Below are 20,199 nucleotides of genomic sequence, written 5' to 3' on the forward strand. Positions count from 1 at the left end.
TGACTCTGTAAACCACTTAGAGAGTGTTGTAATATTGGTAAAATATACAAATATCAAAAATAGTTATCCTTATAAAAACATTAAAATTATAAAAAAAATTCAAACTAAAAACTCAGAGTTTGGAACAGACACGTGGTGGCCTTCTCCATTGCTGCACAACCATCTCCAACCAACAACTTCTGCTTCAGGACTCCATGCAAACCAGCATAGCCAAATTCTAAGGCTTTTACTGAAGGCTAAAAGAGGGGGTGGATTTCACCTCCTGTGGCAAGATATTCCAAAGGGCATATTCCATGGCAGAGAAGGCTCTTCTCTTGGATCCCACTAACCAAAATTCCTTGGTTAATGGGATCCTCAGTAGGTCCTTTCTGCCAGCATGAGTGGAATAGGCCAATCCCATTGGGGAAAGATGGTTCTGCAGATATATTGGACCCATGCCGTAGAGGGCTTTAAAGGTGATAACCTTGAATTGCACTTGGAAGCAGTTTCGCAGACATTGCAACTCATGTAACAGTGATGTTACATGTGCTACCCTAGGAGCCTGCAAAACTCTCTGTGCCTCAGCATTCTGGACCAATTGTAGTTTTCAAATTCTCTTCAAGAGTACCCCATGAAGAGTGTGTTGCAATAATCTAAGCAGGAGATGATGTAGGTGTGAGTGGCTGAACACAGGGCCTCACAATCCAGAAAAGGGAACAGTTGGCTGTGCAAAGGCACTCCTAAACATGAAGCTGTGCAAAGGCACTCCTAATCATGACTGCCACCTGCTCTTTGAGCAGGAGTCATAAGTCTCTAGGACCATGATGGTGAACCTCTGGCACACGTGCCAGAGGTGGCACACAGCGCCCTCTCTGATAGTGTGTGAGCCATCACCCCAGTTCAGCTCCATTGTACATGTGCATGGGCCTCCTAACAGCCAACTGGGCTTTGGGTCTCTGCCGCGTATGCGTGGGGTGGGCTGTGTGTATGGGGCTGCGTGTGGGGGGCAGGGTGCATGCGGGGGGGGCACGCACATGCGCTGGGGTAGGGCGCATGTGGGGGCCACACACATGCATGGGAGTGAAGTGGATGCAGGGGGGCTGCACATGCATTGCATTTTGGGGGTTCAGGCCCGCACATACATGCTTTGGGCACTCGGTCCAGAAAAGGTTAGCCATCACTGCTCCAGGAGAACCCCAAGTTGAACTCAGGATCTGTCTGGGATAGTGCAAGCCCATCCAAAACTAGATGATAAGCCTCTAGATCCCGAGGCTCTGCATACCCTTTATAGCCATGCTATTTTACCAGGGTTCAACTGAAGCCTGTTGTCACCCGTTCAAACCAGCTTCCAGGAACTGTGAATATATATTGTGTGTATAAGAAACAGTAGAGTGAAGAACAAATAAGTAATCGGTACAAAAGAAGTGTACTGAAATTTCCTGATCATACAGAGAGAATAAACAAAGATCAAATCGCAGGACAAGTATCTGAAAGAAAAATAAATTGGTTGAGTGGAAGGGAGAGACTTTAAAGTAAAGCTGGTTGGATTTAATGAAACCTTCCAGAGGCAAAATAAGAAGTTTAAAGAACAAAAGGTAGTGTCAGAATTAGTATATGCGTGAAGTAGAAACAGAGGTAGGCTACATTTTAGAAAGATATAGAGAAGTACAACAAATGATGCTGGCATAACTAAATATAATCATTTTTTTTTCTCATATCCCACCTTCACTTTTTTTTTATTGCTTACTGCTTATCGTTTTTTTGTGCTGTACCCAACATTGCCTATCTCAAAATAGAATAGTGTGATGAATATGAAAGTATCAGTATGGATTACCATATGAAAATAGAGGGAACTGGAGGAAATTGTTACTATTGTTACTATTGCAGTGTTGCTTCATAATATCTATCTGCTTTCTAATACATTGCAACATACATAGAAAGTTGTTCTATGCTGTTACTTATCCATACCTTTTCATACAAAGTTGGCAGTATGTTGTGGTATAGGTCTTAGAATTGTAATATGGCAGGGTTTTGTTTTGTTTTAAAAAAATCCATATTCTCATACATCTAAATAACTTTTTTTTTTAAATCTGAAACTTTATGCTATAGAGACCAAGATTGTACTAATTTGCCAACAAAATAACTGGGCCTTCAAAGAGAATCAGTAGTAAATACAAATTTTCCATTGCTAACGGGTAGGTGCACAGGCTTAATTTAAACAAATTCTGGATATAGTTGAATCTTGATTGACAAAGCCTGAAGATTTAGAAATTCTTAGACTTTAATGTACTGTATGTAATTACTTACTAATAGATGAATTCATTAGTAGTACCAGTTTTTCATATAAATATAGTTATAAATATTGCTTATTTATTTAACATTGATGGACAATTTTTTTCTGCTTACCTTGATACGGTATTATTTACACTCATTGTTTTGATTTCTTGTAACTCTGTAAGCAAATTCCTGTTACAAATCAGCCTGCTCAATTATTAAATGAAGAACAGTTTCGACTTTCAGCTAATTGCATAAACCTGGCAAAGGGCTGTCAACAGTTGCTGTACATGTAATGGATGTAGTAGAAGTGACTTTTAAAACTAAAACAAGCATTCTTTACATATATTTTGGATGCATTTGCCTATTATCCATAGTTTTCAGATACCAAAGGTAATTTGTGTTTTGCAATCCAATAAGTATTGCATTGCTATGTCTAGCATGCTATACAATTTGAAGACTGTATTAACCATAGTCTGTGTTAAGTCTGTTTATCTAAGTCATCTGTCTGTCTGTCACTGGCCTGGTGGGAAGATGCTAATCACTTTACTCAGCTCTACCTCTTGTCTCCTGTCACAGGAATGAGAAGGAGAAACTACAGAATACAAAATGGACCCTTTCTAATTCCAGTATCTCTGTTTTCTGGCTTTTTTACTATCTTGTTACAGTTGGATGTAGAGTAGAATGGGAAAAGCAAAAGTTTGGGGAAGGCTACCCATTCCTCCTCATACCATTCATGATGTCTCCAACTCTTCAACCAGTTCTGGTTTGTTTTTGTTTTTTAAAAATTCAAATGCCTGACCACCATAATAATTGAAATATTAAGTGAAAGGAAAGGGATTACCAAAATATTGGTTATGGTTTGCTACATTATGATAAAATATAATTAAGGCAAACCCTATCTTAGCATATCTTGTAAATATGTTTTCTGTCTTCAATTATAACGATTAGAGTAACTATATAGTAAACCCCTTCCCTGGTCTCCTATACAGGCCAAGAAACTAAAGGTGGTCTGAGCCTCTTGCCCCATCCACTATCTAACTTTAGGCGATGCTGCCTCTTATTTGACCATTCCCTTGGTAGCATTTATTTTCCTAGTCTCCCAAGTTCATTCCCACATATCATTTTTTTTTCATTGCAATAGATTAAGCAAGAGATGGTGACTGATTGAAAATGTAGTCAAGAACCTTCATTACTCCATAGATTTAACTCATTATCTTGATTGGTTTTGTATGCTTATAGCATATGTCTATTCTGTGTTGTGATAATCTTTTTTTTTTTAATTTTTGGCTTTTTATGATACTACATTGGGTTTTTTACTTTGTACATTACACCACCCAGAATATATAATTAGTTGAGTGGCTGTAGAAATCTAAATTACTAAACATATGAGATCAGCACGTAACCTTTTATGGAGTTATTGTTTCAGAATTATTACCTTAATTTAAATCGAATTTAAGTAGAAATATCACATGTGAAAGTCAGATTTCTGGACAATTAACTTTAAATCTAATTTATAATAAGTATCTGTAATGTTTCTGTAGATTTTGAACTTATAAGAAATCAGAATTAAAATGGGCAGCACTGTTCTGTGTATTTGATAAAATGCTTGATTTTTTTTCTGTGAGGAAATTTGGATTATAACCTGAGGGGTCCTTGATGCTGTCTAAACTGGGTTGTTTTCTTGCAGAGGTTTCATTACCCAAACTAGGTAACATTATCTTTTGTAGATATAGGTGCTGTTTGGTACTATTGTCACCAATTAAGCTATATGTACTAGTTGAATGATTAGTGTGTATCTTGGGCATTCCTGTGAACAAAATATTGTGTGACCGTTGGTTGTTTAATTCTCAATAATTCTTTCTATGTCCTGAGAAAAAGTTTGGGTATTTTGACTAACCTCAGCCTTTTTCCTTTTTCTCTCTTTGGAAGCATAGTTTAAGTTTTACTACCTTCCTTTACTTATTATTATTGTCATACTCTTTATGATGGCTTATCTTTTTCAACTTTCAATAGAATGCTGGTAAACAGCAGCAAATATAGAAATTCCCTTTAAAATTGCAACATCTGGTTTTCTAGTTACCTCTGTTATTTTGGGGGCCAGCGAGAACCTTGAAGATACTAGGATTGATGCTGAAAGTAATGTCTCTGTGAAATTGCGAAGTACCAGTTGAAAATATAAAATTTCAACTTTTGCTTATAATTTATAGAAAAGGAAAATATACAGTTTTTCTCATAGTTTGGATTTTATACCATCAGATTTCAGTAATGTCATGACTTCTCCAATCTCCAATTTGAATTACAATTTAGTCAGAAATTGCTAGGTAGCCTTGAGCAAAACCTTTAATTATAGCTCTAGCAGTACTAAATTGATTAACATTAAATTCAAAATAAAAAAATGATTTAACTCCTAGTAATATTGTAGAATACATGAACACTTCTTGAAAATTAATATTCTCAAAAGTACATTAATCAATTTTGGTTGGCATTTAGCATTATGGCATTATGAAATCCTACACAATTTTATGTTTACTCTAGAAAATCAAATCAACTTCAAAAATAAAATTACACTTTGAAAAATGAACCTTTCTCTGTCTTCAAGCCATGAAAGATCTGATATGCCATTGCTGACAAAGATTGACTCAATATATATTGTAATGTCTATTATAGTTAAATACAAATGGAGACAGAGGTTTTGAGAATGTGGAACTTGGTGTCATGGGAAAAAAGAAGAAAATTCCAAGAAGAGTTATCCATTTTGCAAGTGGTGAAACCATGGAAGAATATAGTACAGATGAAGATGATGAGCAGCAAGAGAAAAAAGACCTATTGCCTTCTGTTGATCCAGTAGGTTTTTCTAAGTTTATTTCAAACTAACAATTCATGCCCCATTCAGTCATCATTTCAGAGATATTTCCTTACCTAAACAGAGAAATAGAATGACCAAGGGTAAGCAATAAAGCAGTAAGAGTGATTTCTGACTTCCCTCCACCCATGAGGATCTGGCCCACGGCTCGGCTGAGGAACTAGTTGTGGCCTGGGAACAGGCCGCGGCTGGGGCCTTGGACCTTGTCATGCCTTTGCGGCCTCTGACCCGGCGTAGATCTCGTCCAGCCCCTTGGTTTTCCGAGGGGCTGAGGGAGATGAAACGCTGGAGAAGACGTCTAGAGAGTACTTGGAGGTCCAGTAATTCCGAAGCTGATCGGACACTAGTTAGGTCCTATTCTAGGACCTACCTAGTGGCAATGAGGGAGGCGAGGCGTTCTTACGCTTCCACCCTCATTGCGTCGGCAGATAACCGTCCGGCCGCCCTGTTTCGGGTGACCCGCTCCCTCCTTCATCAGGAGGTGCGGGATGACCCTTTGCAGGGACGTGCCGAGGAGTTTAGTGGTTATCTATACGATAAAATCGTTCAGCTCCAGGATGGTCTGGACCGAAATTGGGATGATCCAAGCAAGAGGGAGGAGGCACATCTTGTTGAGTCTGTTTGGGATGAGTTTGACCCTGTGGCTCCCGAGGACGTGGACAGGTTGTTGGGGAGGCTCCACGCCACCACATGTTTACTGGACCCGTGTCCTTCCTGGCTGGTACTGGCCACTCAGGAGGTGACACGAGGCTGGCTACAGGGGATTATCAATGCTTCCTTGTTGGAAGGGGTTTTCCCAGCCACCTTGAAAGAGGCGGTGGTGAGACCCCTCCTCAAGAAGCCCTCCCTGGACCCAGCTATTTTGGGTAATTATCGTCCGGTCTCCAACCTTCGCTTCGTTGCAAAGGTTGTAGAGAGTGCTGTGGCGCGGCAGCTACCCCAATACCTGGATGAAGCTGTCTATCTAGACCCGTTCCAGTCCGGCTTCCGACCCGGATACAGTATGGAGACAGCTTTGGTCGCGTTGGTGGATGATCTCTGGAGGGCCAGAGACAGGGGTTATTCCTCTGCCCTGGTCCTATTAGACCTCTCAGCAGCTTTTGATACCATCGACCATGGTATCTTGCTGCGCCGGTTGGGGGGATTGTGAGTGGGAGGCACCGTTTATCGGTGGTTCTCCTCCTATCTCTCCGACTGGTCACAGACGGTGTTGATAGGGGGGCAGAGGTCGGCCGTGAGGTGCCTCACTTGTGGGGTGCCACAGGGGTCAATCCTCTCGCCCCTTCTGTTCAACATCTATATGAAGCCATTGGGTGAGATCATCAGTGGCTTTGGGGTGAGATACCAGCTGTACGCTGATGACACCCAGCTGTACTTTTCCACCCCAGGCTACCCCAACGAAGCTGTTGAAGTGCTGTCCCGGTGTTTGGAAGCCGTACGGGTCTGGATGGGGAGAAACAGGCTCAAGCTTAATCCCTCCAAGACGGAGTGGCTGTGGATGCCGGCACCCCGATTCAGTCAGCTGCAGCCGCAGCTGACTGTTGGAGGCGAGTTATTGGCCCCAAAGGATAGGGTGCGCAACTTAGGTATGCTCCTGGATGAACGGCTGTCGTTTGAAGATCATTTGACGACCGTCTCCAGGAGGGCCTTCCACCAGGTTCGCCTGGTTCGGCAGTTGCGCCCCTTCCTTGATCGGGATGCCTTGTGCACAGTCACTCATGCGCTCGTTACTTCCCGCTTGGATTATTGTAATGCTCTCTACATGGGGCTCCCCTTGAGGTGCACCCGGAGGCTTCAGTTAGTCCAGAATGCAGCTGCGCGGGTGATAGAGGGAGCTTCGCGTTGCTCCTGTGTAACACCGCTCCTGCGCAGACTGCACTGGCTACCTGTGGCCTTTCGGGTGCACTTTAAGGTTTTGGTCACTACCTTTAAAGTGCTTCATGGCTTAGGGCCTGGGTACTTACGGGACCGCCTGCTGTTACCTCATGCCTCCCACCGACCCGTACGCTCTCACAGAGAGGGACTTCTCAGGGTGCCGTCCGCCAAGCAATGTCGGCTGGCGGCCCCCAGGGGAAGATCCTTCTCTGTGGGGGCTCCCACCCTCTGGAACGAACTTCCCCCGGGTTTATGCCAAATACCTGACCTTCGGACCTTCCGCCGCGAATTGAAAACACATCTATTTATTCACGCGGGGCTGGCTTAAATTTTATTGGTTTTAAATTTTCTATTATTAATTTTAAGGGTTTTTTTAGTTTTATATATTTTAAAGTTTTTAGGCCAACTATATAATAAGTTTTTTAATCTGTATTTTAATTGTATATTGTACCGTTTGTTTTATCTTGGCTGTACACTGCCCTGAGTCCTTCGGGAGAAGGGCGGTATAAAAATCAAATAAATAAATAAATAAATAAATAATAATAATAATAATAATAATAATAATAATAATCCCTCCCCTAAAACCTCAACTCTCCTCCTCCATAGAAAAAAACAAAAAAGAAAGAAATGTTCGTTCATAAAATATTTGATGTTTCTTCATCCAATAATTGTTCTAAATATAGTCAGCCCATCTTCCTCATTCCGGTATATTTTCTTGTGGGTTTTCAGTCTGGTACATTGAGGTTTCCAACAAGTTCAATATTTTTGACCTCCAGTCTTTGATAACAAACATATAATCCATGTTCCAATATTACACTGACATTATCTCAATTTTTCACACACCCCATATTTCCATCACAATAAATTACAAATATTTTATGACCATTTTAACATTTTAAACCTTAAGCAACTTGCTTTCTGTTTTAATTTTTAATTTAATTCCCCCCGCAACACTTTAAACCCAACATCAATTTTTATCCGAAGTAACTAAATCCACCATTAATAAAATGACGTCAATAAAATATATCTCCCATATTTTACTTACAAATTAAAACAAATACACCCCAACTTAATTTCCAAATACCATCTATAAAACATTATATATATATATATATATATATATATATATATATTGAAAAAAAATTATCCTTTCTTACTTTCAATTTTTATCCAAAACAGATAAATCCACCATATATAATAAGTTTTTAATCTGTATTTTAATTGTATATTGTACCGTTTGTTTTATCTTGGCTGTACACTGCCCTGAGTCCTTCGGGAGAAGGGCGGTATAAAAATCAAATAAATAAATAATAATAATAATAATAATAATAATAATAATAATAATAATAATAATAATAATAATCCCTCCCCTAAAACCTCAACTCTCCTCCTCCATAGAAAAAAACAAAAAAGAAAGAAATGTTCGTTCATAAAATATTTGATGTTTCTTCATCCAATAATTGTTCTAAATATAGTCAGCCCATCTTCCTCATTCCGGTATATTTTCTTGTGGGTTTTCAGTCTGGTACATTGAGGTTTCCAACAAGTTCAATATTTTTGACCTCCAGTCTTTGATAACAAACATATAATCCATGTTCCAATATTACACTGACATTATCTCAATTTTTCACACACCCCATATTTCCATCACAATAAATTACAAATATTTTATGACCATTTTAACATTTTAAACCTTAAGCAACTTGCTTTCTGTTTTAATTTTTAATTTAATTCCCCCCGCAACACTTTAAACCCAACATCAATTTTTATCCGAAGTAACTAAATCCACCATTAATAAAATGACGTCAATAAAATATATCTCCCATATTTTACTTACAAATTAAAACAAATACACCCCAACTTAATTTCCAAATACCATCTATAAAACATTATATATATATATATATATATATATATATATATATATATATATATATATATATATATATATATATATATATATATATTGAAAAAAAATTATCCTTTCTTACTTTCAATTTTTATCCAAAACAGATAAATCCACCATATATAATAGTAATAGCATAATTATAATACACCCACATTTAACTTACAGACTCAAACAAATGCACATTATTCTTTCTATTTCTTTTATATTCAGAAATTTACACTTACAGTTTACCCTTTCCCATAAAAGGAAACACTTTTCATCTGACAATGTTGCTTCTTTACTCCTTGCTCTCTTTTAGAGATTACCATCCTTTGCTCCTCCCCTGCTATTTTCTGTATTTCTTCTTCCAAAGCTACAGCCCCAATTTCAAATTGTGTTTGCTTTGCTTCCTTCTCCCTTTTTTTAGCCACTTCCACTTCTCCTCCCACCTTAACTTCTAAGACTGGTAAACTTCCAGCCTTCATTACCTTAATATAAAAATCTCTTGCTTTAGTAACTGCGTTAAGACAATACTTCCCTCCCATATAATTTACTGTTAATCCGGCTGGCACATTCCATCTATACCATACCTGGCGGTTTCTAAGCTCATTTACGAAAAAAAGCATATTCTTTTCTATCCCTCAATATTTTAGAAGGAATTTTTTCAACACCAAAACCTCTTGACCTAATATTTGAATTTTACTTTTATAGGAGGCTTGTGAAATTTCACTCCTGATCTTCCTAGATGTAAAATAAATCACTATATCCCTTGGCAATTGTCTCTACCTTGCCACCCATGAATTAACATGGTAAATTTTCTCAATTTGATTTTCAAGATCCACTGATGTCAGTCCAATCACCTGTGAGAAGGCTTCTGCAAATATCTTTTTTAGATTCTCTTGCTTATTTTCTTTTAAACCTCTCACCCTCAATGCAGATTCCATTATTTTATATTGTAATAAAACTTGTTCTTCATCTGCTTTCTCCACCTTGTTCCGAAGCTCCTCTATTTGACTTTTTAAATTCAAGTTAATTTGATCGATCTCATGCACTTTTCCATCCAGCTTTTTTATAAATTCAAACATAGTCATAAAGGCTGACCTCATATCTTCTTGTAAGTCTTCATTCTCAGCTGTAGCAGAATTTTTAATTTCCAATAATTTCTCCTCAATTTCCTTAAGTTTTTTGTCTCGGGCAAAAATTTGAGCCTTCAGAAATTCTTTCAGCTCCTCTTATAATTTGTGTATTTGAACTAGTGAGGCAGCTCCCTTAGAATCAGCAAGCTGTATTTGTTTAGAAGCCATCTTGCTTTAACTTTGTAAATTGCAACAAAGTCAAATATTTTCAAGCAACTTATTTGAAAAGGGTAAATCAGTTCTATAAACCTTCGGCTTTTCTCTTTGAGATTTCTTCACTTAAGTATAAAATCCATCAAATTTAAACAGAGTTAACAAGGCACTAACAATGTTAACAAGGACTTCCTTAAGTTTCGTTTTCACGCCTCATTAAACAAATCCGCCATTTTCCTTCTTCTCAAATACCTTCTGAGGATTGAGATGAGATCTAAAACATACATCCGCCCTGCCTCTTGCCTCCGCTCCATCTGCTTAAAGTAATTAGGATATCTTCATCTTGATAGCAGAGATGGTCGCGAGCGCTTTGTTCTGCATAGATGCAGAAGCTTCCCGGATCTGAAGCATTTGCCAGGTTTAAACAGGGAGCTCTCACCCTTCAAGCTCCAGGAATTATTCCTGGAGCTTGAAGGCGCCACAGCTGATTTGCGCTGTCTGAGCGGCTTTAACAGAATCACAGGAGCGGCGGTCCGAAGGACTGTCTCCAACACACGCGGAGCCACCGGAAGTCCCTCCACCCATTTTTATGATGGTTGCAGTATCCTGGGGTCATGTAATCACCTTTTGTGACCTTCTGGCAAGCAAAGTCAATGGGGTAGCCAGATTTACTTAAGAACCATATTACTAATTCAACAATTGCAGTGATTCATTTAACAACTGTGGCAAAAAAGATCATAAAATGGGGCAACAGAATTTTCCTTGTGTAATAGCTTTCTCCTACTGATTTCTGAGTAACTTCTCTGAACACTCTAGAACAGGGGTCACCAACCTGTGGCCCGGGGCCTATTTGCAACTGGGCTGCATGAGCATGTGCACAACTCAACTCACACAAGCGGTGAGCGCCAGCACTTTCAGCTCCACTTGGGCGAGTCTGCCCTCACACAAAACTATCCCTCTTTCCCCTCCTCTCAACTTGGAAAGGTTGGGGAATGCTGCTCTAGAACAGTATAAAACATGATATGAGAGCAGAAGAAAATCAAAATATATTAAGATAGACACACCTTGTAGAAATTGATGCTCATAATCAACAATATTGATTGTTTGAATATGAATATTTCTTTTTAAGATCCATATTCTCTTGATTCAGGAAATGTCATTAGTATTGTATTAGGATTAAATTAATATTATGTACTAATATTAAATTAGTATTTAAAAAGCATCTGATTTAATTGATGCCAGATGGGAATCTGAATGCTGTTTATATTATGTTGAACTCAGAAAGGGTAACATGGGATATTAATGAAAGAGGTACAGTGGGTTTCTCTTAAAATAATTTTTTTGGCATAAACTAAACAATTAAACTCTTTATTGCAGGCAACACTAACGTGGGGTCCTTATTTGTGGTTTCAGATGCTAAGAGTAGCCACATCAACACTCTCAGGTATGAGCTTGTTCTGTTTCAGTGTGCATACACAGACAATAAGTTGATAAGAATCCAATGACATAGGTCAGCCAGTGTAATAGTAGTATAAATTCATGGGAGCTTGAATGATGTCCTTGAATGATGTTTCTTGAAGGGGAAATAATACTGATGAAATAATTCCATGCACTGTTAAATTTTGTTCTTTAGCCAAGAGAAGACATTCAGGAAGTTCTGAAAACACTAATTTCCTTAGTCACCAGGCCTGTTCAGTGTTCACTGAAGTTTAAAATTGGCATTAAATGCTATTTGTCTTCATAGAATAAATTGAAGCACATTATAAAACAAAAACCTTTCAGTCTGCACTTTTCAATGCCGACTGTTCATCATAAACTGGCATGAGTAAATTGGACACTGGTGTGAAAAAATATTTCAGTGAAATCTACCCTTTAGTTCCTATAAATATACCTTCCGCTTTGCTTCATTAGTTGTTTGAAATTGAGAAAGATGGAAGTAAAATCAGATCATTCTAAAAGTTCATTGGATAATTTGTACTAGATCAGGAATACATTCTGAGTCCCAATTTACTTTTTGGGTAGAAGGTTTATGAGGTGTACTGCATTCAGGGCTGATATTCAAAACAAAATTCCAAGGTCAGAATTTTTAAATTCCCAGTCATCCAGGTCATGGTTGTCCCAAAGGTGCTTTTTTCCAAGAGGAAATTGGGCTCTTGTTTTTCTTTGAAGACTTTTCACTTCTCATCCAAGAAGCTTCTTCAGCTCTGGCTGGATGGTGGGGAATGGAAGAATTTATATTCCTTGCAGACAGCTGGCCATTTGCATTCTTTTTGAGAGTCATTGAGGCCACTTGGAGGTTTATCTGTGTTCTCAGGGTCACCCGAGTAGCGTAAATTTTGAGAGAAGGCTGTTTAATTTTGACATAGCCTCTTTGACTCCTCTTTCAAACCAACGGTCCTCTCTGTCCAAAATGTAGACTTTGCTGTCTTCAAGAGTGGCCTTTGTTTTTTAAATGCAGATTTATTTTATTTATTTTATTATTTTGATTTTTATACCGCCCTTCTCCCGAAGGACTCAGGGCGGTGTACAGGCAAAAATAAAACAGGCAATACAATGTACAATTTAAAATGCAAATTAAAAAACTTATTTTATAATTAGCCTAAAAAGTTTAAAATATATAATAAACTAAAACCCCATTTAAAATTATTAATAAAAAATTTAAAATCGATAAAATTTAAGCCAGCCCCGCGCGAATGAAAAGATGTGTCTTCAGTTCGCGACGGAAGGTCCGAAGGTCAGGTATTTGGCGTAAACCTGGGGGAAGCTCGTTCCAGAGTGTGGGAGCCCCCACAGAGAAGGACCTTCCCCTGGGGGCCGCCAGCCGACATTGCTTGGCGGACGGCACCCTGAGAAGTCCCTCTCTGTGAGAGCGTACGGGTCGGTGGGAGGCATGCGGTAACAGCAGGCGGTCCCGTAAGTACCCAGGCCCTAAGCCATGGGCGCTTTAAAGGTCGTAACCAAAACCTTAAAGTGCACTCGAAGGCCACAGGTAGCCAGTGCAGTCTGCGCGGGAGGCGGTGTTACGTGGGAGCTACGCGTAGCTCCCTCTATCACCAGCGCAGCTGCATTCTGGACTAACTGAAGCCTCCGAGTGCACCTCAAGGAGCCCCATGTAGAGAGCATTACAATAATCCAGCGAGAGGTAACGAGCGCATGAGTGACTGTGCACAAGGCATCCCGATCAAGGAAGGCGCAACTGCGAACCAGGCGAACCTGGTGGAAGGCCCTCCTGGAGACGGCCGTCAAATGATCCTCAAGCGACAGCCGTTCATCCAGGAGGACACCTAAGTTGCGCACCCTATCCTTTGGGGCCAATAACTGCCTCCAACAGTCAGCTGCGGCTGCAGCTGACTGAATCGGGATGCCGGCATCCACAGCCACTCCGTCTTGGAGGATTAAGCTTGAGCCTGTTTCTCCCCATCCAGACCCGTCGGCTTCCAAACACCGGGACAGCACTTCAACAACTTCATTGGGGTGGCCGGGGTGGAAAATACAGCTGGGTGTCATCAGCGTACAGCTGGTATCTCACCCCGAAGCCACTGATGATCTCACCCAACGGCTTCATATAGATGTTGAACAGAAGGGGCGAGAGAATCGACCCCTGCGGCACCCCACAAGTGAGGCACCTCGCGGTCGACCTCTGCCCCCCTGTCAACACCGTCTGCGGCCGGTCGGAGAGATAGGAGGAGAACCACCGATACACGGTGCCTCCCACTCCCAATCCCCCCAACCGGCGCAGCAAGATACCATGGTCGATGGTATCAAAAGCCGCTGAGAGGTCTAATAGGACCAGGGCAGAGGAGTAACCCCTATCCCTGGCCCTCCAGAGATCATCCACCAATGCGACCAAAGCTGTCTCCGTGCTGTCTCCGGGTCGGAAGCCGGACTGAAATGGGTCTAGATAGACGGCTTCATCCAGGTATTGGGGTAGCTGTCGCGCCGCAACACTCTCTACAACCTTCGCAACAAAGCGAAGGTTGGAGACTGGACGATAATTGCCCAAAATAGCTGGGTCCAGGGAGGGCTTCTTGAGGAGGGGTCTCACCACCGCCTCTTTCAAGGCGGCAGGGAAAACCCCTTCCAACAAAGAAGCGTTGATAATCCTCTGGAGCCAGCCTCGTGTCACCTCCTGAGTGGCCAGTACCAGCCAGGAAGGACACGGGTCCAGTAAACATGTCGTGGCGTGAAGCCTCCCCAACAACCTGTCCACGTCCTCGGGAGCCACAGGGTCAAACTCATCCCAAACAGACTCGACAAGACGTGCCTCCTCTCCCTCGCTTGGATCATCCCAATTTCGGTCCAGGCCGTCCCGGAGCTGAGCGATTTTATCGTATAGATAACCACTAAACTCCTCGGCACGTCCCTGCAAAGGATCATCCCGCACCTCCTGATCAAGGAGGGAGCGGGTCACCGAAACAGGGCGGTCGGGCAGTTATCTGCCGACGCAATGAGGGTGGAGCCGTAAGAACGCCTCGCCTCCCTCATTGCCACTAGGTAGGTCCTAGAATAGGACCTAACTAGTGTCCGATCAGCTTCGGAACGACTGGACCTCCAGGTGCTCTCTAGGCGTCTTCTCCGGCGTTTCATCTCCCTCAGCCCCTCGGAAAACCAAGGGGCCGGACGAGATCTGCGCCGGGTCAGAGGCCGCAAAGGCGCGACATGGCCCAAGGCCCCAGCCGCGGCCTGTTCCCAGGCCACGACTAGTTCCTCAGTTGTGCCGTGGGCCAGATCCTCAGGGAATGGCCCAAGCTCCGTCAGGAACCTCTCGGGGTCCATCAGGCGCCTGGGACGGAACCAACGTATAGGTTCCGTCTCCCTGCGATGGTGAGTGGCGGTTCGGAAGTCTAGGCGAAGGAGAAAATGATCGGACCATGACATTGGTTCTGTTACTAAATCATCTAATTCCAGATCATTTAACCACTGTCCAGAGATATAAATCAGATCCAGCGTGCCTCCCCCCATGTGCGTAGGGCCATCATTTACTCGAATCAAGTCCAAGGCCGTCATGGAAGCCTGGAACTCCCGAGCTGCCGTTGATAACAAGCCAGCTGATGGAAGGTTGAAATCCCCCATGACTATAAGTCTGGGGGTCTCAACCGCCACACGGCAAGTACCTCCAACAGCTCAGGCAGGGCTGTGGTCACGCAGCAAGGAGCCAGGTACGCGATCAACAAGCCCAACTGATTCCTATGGCCCCACCGCACATAGAGGGATTCACAGCCGGCAATCTGAGAAACAGTGGCCTCCCTCGGCTCTAGATCTTCCTTAATAACAACTGCCACCCCCCCACCCCTACCTTGGGCCCTCGGCTGATGAACTGCTTGGAAACCTGGAGGGCACAGCTCAACAAGGGGAACCCCCCCCTCTGGACCCAACCAGGTCTCCGTAATGCCCATAAGGTCTGCGGACTCCCCCTGAATAAGATCGCAAATCAGGGGAGCTTTATTAACCACGGACCGGGCATTACATAACATCAGCCGAAGATCCAAGCTCTGAGGATCATGGCCGCCCAAGGAACGGGTAGGGACTGGGGGGCCGGAGCACGTGATCACTTTCAGACATCGAACACGTGCTCCCAACTCTCGATACGCCCCCCCCCCTCTGCCATATCTGCCTCTCCCACTTACCGTACAGATCGAACAACCCTCTAGTCCTGGAACAGAGCCCTCCCCCCCCTGCCTTCAGACCAGGTGAAGTAGTGCCACGAACAAGCACAGGGGCTGGATCCCTCCCCGACGGGTTCTCTCCCCCACCCGTCAAATCCCTCCCCCCCCCCCCCCCCTTTAAATTCCCATTTAAACTCCCCTTTAAAAACCGGTTTAAACAATTAGTTAAAAATCCCCTGAGTCTCCTATTTTTGGCATGCCATCTCTCGGGGTTCCAAAACCCGTCCTCAAGATGGGCCCTCGATAATGTGGAGGGCCAAACCCGCGAGAGAGGGGAATCTCGCAGGGCAAGAAGGTCAGCCGCTGTAAATATCCGCATGATAAGAGTCCGGCAAGCAGACCCATCCTGGACCTGTCAAGATGAAAATTGACACACCAGTAATTCCGGGTGAAAGACAGACGAGATATAGTTCTTAGGCAGTGGATGAAAAACCGCCATGATTAAGTCAGAGCACCAACCCCTCATATCCAATCTCGAGGGGTGGTATATGGACGAGGGGAGGGGGAAAAGGATGAAGTCCTACAGTAGTCAAGCTAGGATTGTCCAGGACCATCCTCAGTTTACCCAACTGGGGCCAAAGATTTTCAAAAGGTCCCCTTGCAGCCAGCCCATGGGCGTCCTCTAAGATGATAAAAGGCGCCCACATGGCCCGTGATCGTCCTTCAAGTTGACAAAGAGGACGAAGCACGTGCCTAATGGGCCGATGGGGAGAGATGGGGAGAGCTACAACATCATCTATCTTCAGTCTACAACATAGTCCTTTCAACAGTTCCAAGAAAGCTCCATACCCATTTGCAGTACTCAGGTGACCCTGAGGTATACTGCACTAGTCACAAAAATATTTATTTTCCCCCAAATTAAAGGAATGCCTCAGGGCATGATAAAAGCAACATAGGTATTTTTAAGAGACAAAAAATAGTAGCTGCAATCCACTCTTTCCTACCATCTGCCCTGAAAAAAAGACATAGTTGCATCATTTGAGTGCCTGGATAATTAAGTGCCTCACATTCTGCTAAATTGGTATTTCATGGCTAATAATTCCCATCATGGCTATCATGTTGTGAGAATGACTATAATGTGCTCATAAAATATTGAATTTGTGTGGTTGTCTAAAAGTTGTCTCATTGTGAAAATGGTTCCTGAGTGTTGATTGAAACTATGCTCAAGAATTAATCTGGAACATTCATAAAACATTTATTTCATTTATTCAGTGTGCGACTTCCTTGGTGAAAAGATTGCCTCTGTTCTGGGCATCAGTACACCAAAATACCAATATGCCATAGATGAATACTACAGAATGAAAAAGGAGGTATGCTTTTTTTAAAAAATCAACAGCATAGATGTTGCAAAATCTTTTTCTGTAAATGACACTATTAATGTAATTGCTTCACAGTAGGAATATACACAGATGATATTTGTTTCAAAACAGAAAGAAGCACAGAGCACTTGCACAGAGCACTTGCTGCTAGTAAATCATTCTGCATGAGCTGTGATTTGCCAGGAATAAAAGCCAGGGCATTTCTCATGCTCATAGTTTAAGATGAAACAAAATTCCCACGCACCATGAAGGGATTTACTGAGCAAGTAGGGCAAAGCTGGTTTGCATCACCCCTTGTTTTCCTGCAGCAGATATGAATGCAGCATGTTCCATTGATCTACCCCGCCCCCCACCCGTCACTTTTTTCATTCTCCTCCATCCTCTTAACTGTTGCGAAGAATGCTTAGTGTGGCCTTCCCAACACCCCATCTTTGCAATAATTTCCCTTTCTTCTCCCCCCTCTCTCCCCTCCTTCAGTAACCATTGCTTTTTCCCATTCTTACTCCCCTTCCCCTCAAACAATTCTGCTTAGAATGTTTAGTTGCATGCTTAGTTTGGCTATGACCCACAGCTATTGAACAGGTATAAACAGCTATTTCAAACCCAGAATGGTTTGTACAAAAGCCATTTTAGAGACACTTTTGATCTTGTCAGTGTTTCTGCTGACAATTGTAATTCAGTTGTATTATTGTTTCATTCAGTATTGGAATGTTTTTGGTTGAACCGTATAAGTATTCCAATATTATTTCATTTCATTTATACTTACCGGTACCTTTCTCCTTTGATAAACACTCAGAGTAGCTAGTAAGAGTTTAAAATCAAAAGGAAAATACACATTAATTTAAAATTTATAATTAAATGGATACTGAAAGCATTTAAAAGTTAAAGCCACAGTGAAAGAGTGGGAGTGAAATGGAATTCCTGCAGGAAGATATTTCCTAGACTGGGAATATTCCTTCCTATGTGCCAGAAGTAGGTTTTTTTCAACAGCAGATGCATTTTCAGATCTGAACCAGACAGTTTTATTCAGTGAGGCCTCATATTAATTTTGTATCTTGCATCATCAGTTAGCAGCCTAGCTTCAGACACATTTTCTGACCTACAATTCTGGGCATTTTTTGAAAGAGCATTTACAATATATTGCAACAGTGATGCATATTTTAAAGTATTTGATAAGATTAAAGCTTGTTGAGAAGTAATCTGTTGTAAAATATATCGATTCTTTTAGGAGGAGGAAGAAGAGGAAGAAAACAAATTGTCAGAGGAAGCCGAAAGGAGGTTTCAAGAACAGAAGCAGAGCCAAGAAGGAATGGCTATTCAGACAGCCCAGCCAAGGGATACAGCCTGTAGTACATTCATGAATCTAAATTTTGAAAGTGAAGGAGAGGATCAGTCCGTTGTAGAAAGTAAACGAGATTTTACTGTAGTGTCTGCTTAGAATGACATATAGTAACATTTCTTGAATTGCCAAACATTTGTTGGTCCTTTTTTGCATGTTTGGTGGCATGTAATTTATTTTAAAATATGGCCATGATATTAATATTAGTTTCTTCAGTCCATATCTGTCTAATAAAGACCAAGATATTTATTTCACCTATTATAAAATGGAAATAAATGGGTTCTATTTTGATCCTTCTATGCAGAAGTAAAAGATCTTTCCCGAGCACCTGGTGCCTTCATGGTAGTTATGGACTGATAACTATGTTTCTTTTTGTTTAAAAGTCTGTTTTGTTTTTATAACGTTACTTACTGAAAGCTAGGTGAAAATTTTAAACTAACTGGAAAATAAATACCTTCATGATTTAGTCTAATTGCACTGTTGCACATGTTTATATGAATGTCCAGCAGTCATCTAATTCATGTGGTTTTGTTAATATTTGCTAAAGTAAATAATGCTCTTAAAATTCATCTAAAAATTGATAAAGGATAAGTGTTGCAGGTCCAACAAAGAAGAATCTAAAGAGTATCAATTGGTTGATATTAAATCTCAGGCTATACAAAATGTGATAGAAAAGAATTCCACTATTCCAAAGAGTTGATACTTAGTCTACATAAATATTAGATGAATTATTGTTGAATGTAAACACTGAGCAAACTTTTAAATGAATGTGCCGTTTGTGAAGTATGATGAATTATTAGTACTGTATGTTCATAGTTTCATACATGTACCTATCACTGTTCTGACCTTAAAAACTGAAGTCAATCACATGTAAAATTTAACATCTCAGAAATATTTATTTTTAATAGGAAGAACCACCTATTATGACAATTGTGAATTTTCAAACTAAAAATCTGTTCATCCTAAGAAACACTGAAAATCTACTGTAAACGGAAATTTTCTGTAGGACAATCCATAAAACATCTGCAACATGAAGTTTATAGATAGAGATTAGAGCTGAATGGATTGTGTGCATGTAGTGTAATGGGATGTATTCAGCAAAGTTGTTCTGCTCCCTAAGCACTTTCTGGATATAATGACTTCAGTAGTTTACATTGCCCCTTCAATCTGTTTTTAAACATATACATTTGTATAAATTTAGCTGGAATTTAAAAAAAACTGCAATACACTATATAGTACTAACAGAATGGATAAAAATGGCAAAGATAAAGAATATATGTTTTTGCCTTCATTGCCATCTGATCGGGAGAAATCTCATCTAATATACTGCTCGTTTGGTACTTTTTAAAATGTTTGGACAGTTTTCTCTCAATATACGCATCCATTTTGGATTACAAAATGATATAGTTGTTGGCTATAAAATATGTAACATAATTATTCAAATCACTGTACAGGATATAAAAAATTCTAAGGCAACATAGTTAATAAACTGATTATCTTGCTCTAATTTTTGCTAGTCAGAAATGTTCCTACAATAATGAATAGGGAAGGGTTTGTTACGAGGTTCTTCTAGTCATTGTGCCTTACCTTTTAATATTTTTTAGAATTTGCAAATGACATGTTTCTTTTCTTGTAAATGCATTAAAATGTATATTTAATATAATTATAATGACAGCTGAGTCCATGGATGTTGTTACAGGACTG

General features: G+C 40.9%; 1 protein-coding gene across 1 annotated transcript in view; it reads left to right on the forward strand.

Annotated features, from left to right (window-relative positions):
- Positions 1-20,002, forward strand: part of SRP54 (signal recognition particle 54) — a 44,661-nt gene extending 24,659 nt beyond the window's left edge. Inside the window, exons 16-17 of the mRNA XM_058162256.1 lie at positions 17,050-17,147; positions 18,385-20,002. Of these exons, the coding sequence (XP_058018239.1) occupies positions 17,050-17,147; positions 18,385-18,594 (308 nt within the window). The 3' untranslated portion in view covers positions 18,595-20,002. The remainder of the gene's footprint in view (positions 1-17,049; positions 17,148-18,384) is intronic.
- The last annotated feature ends 197 nt before the right edge of the window (positions 20,003-20,199 follow it).

Source organism: Ahaetulla prasina, chromosome 1 (genome assembly GCF_028640845.1).
Source record: "Ahaetulla prasina isolate Xishuangbanna chromosome 1, ASM2864084v1, whole genome shotgun sequence".
Classification (NCBI taxonomy): Eukaryota; Metazoa; Chordata; class Lepidosauria; order Squamata; family Colubridae; genus Ahaetulla; species Ahaetulla prasina.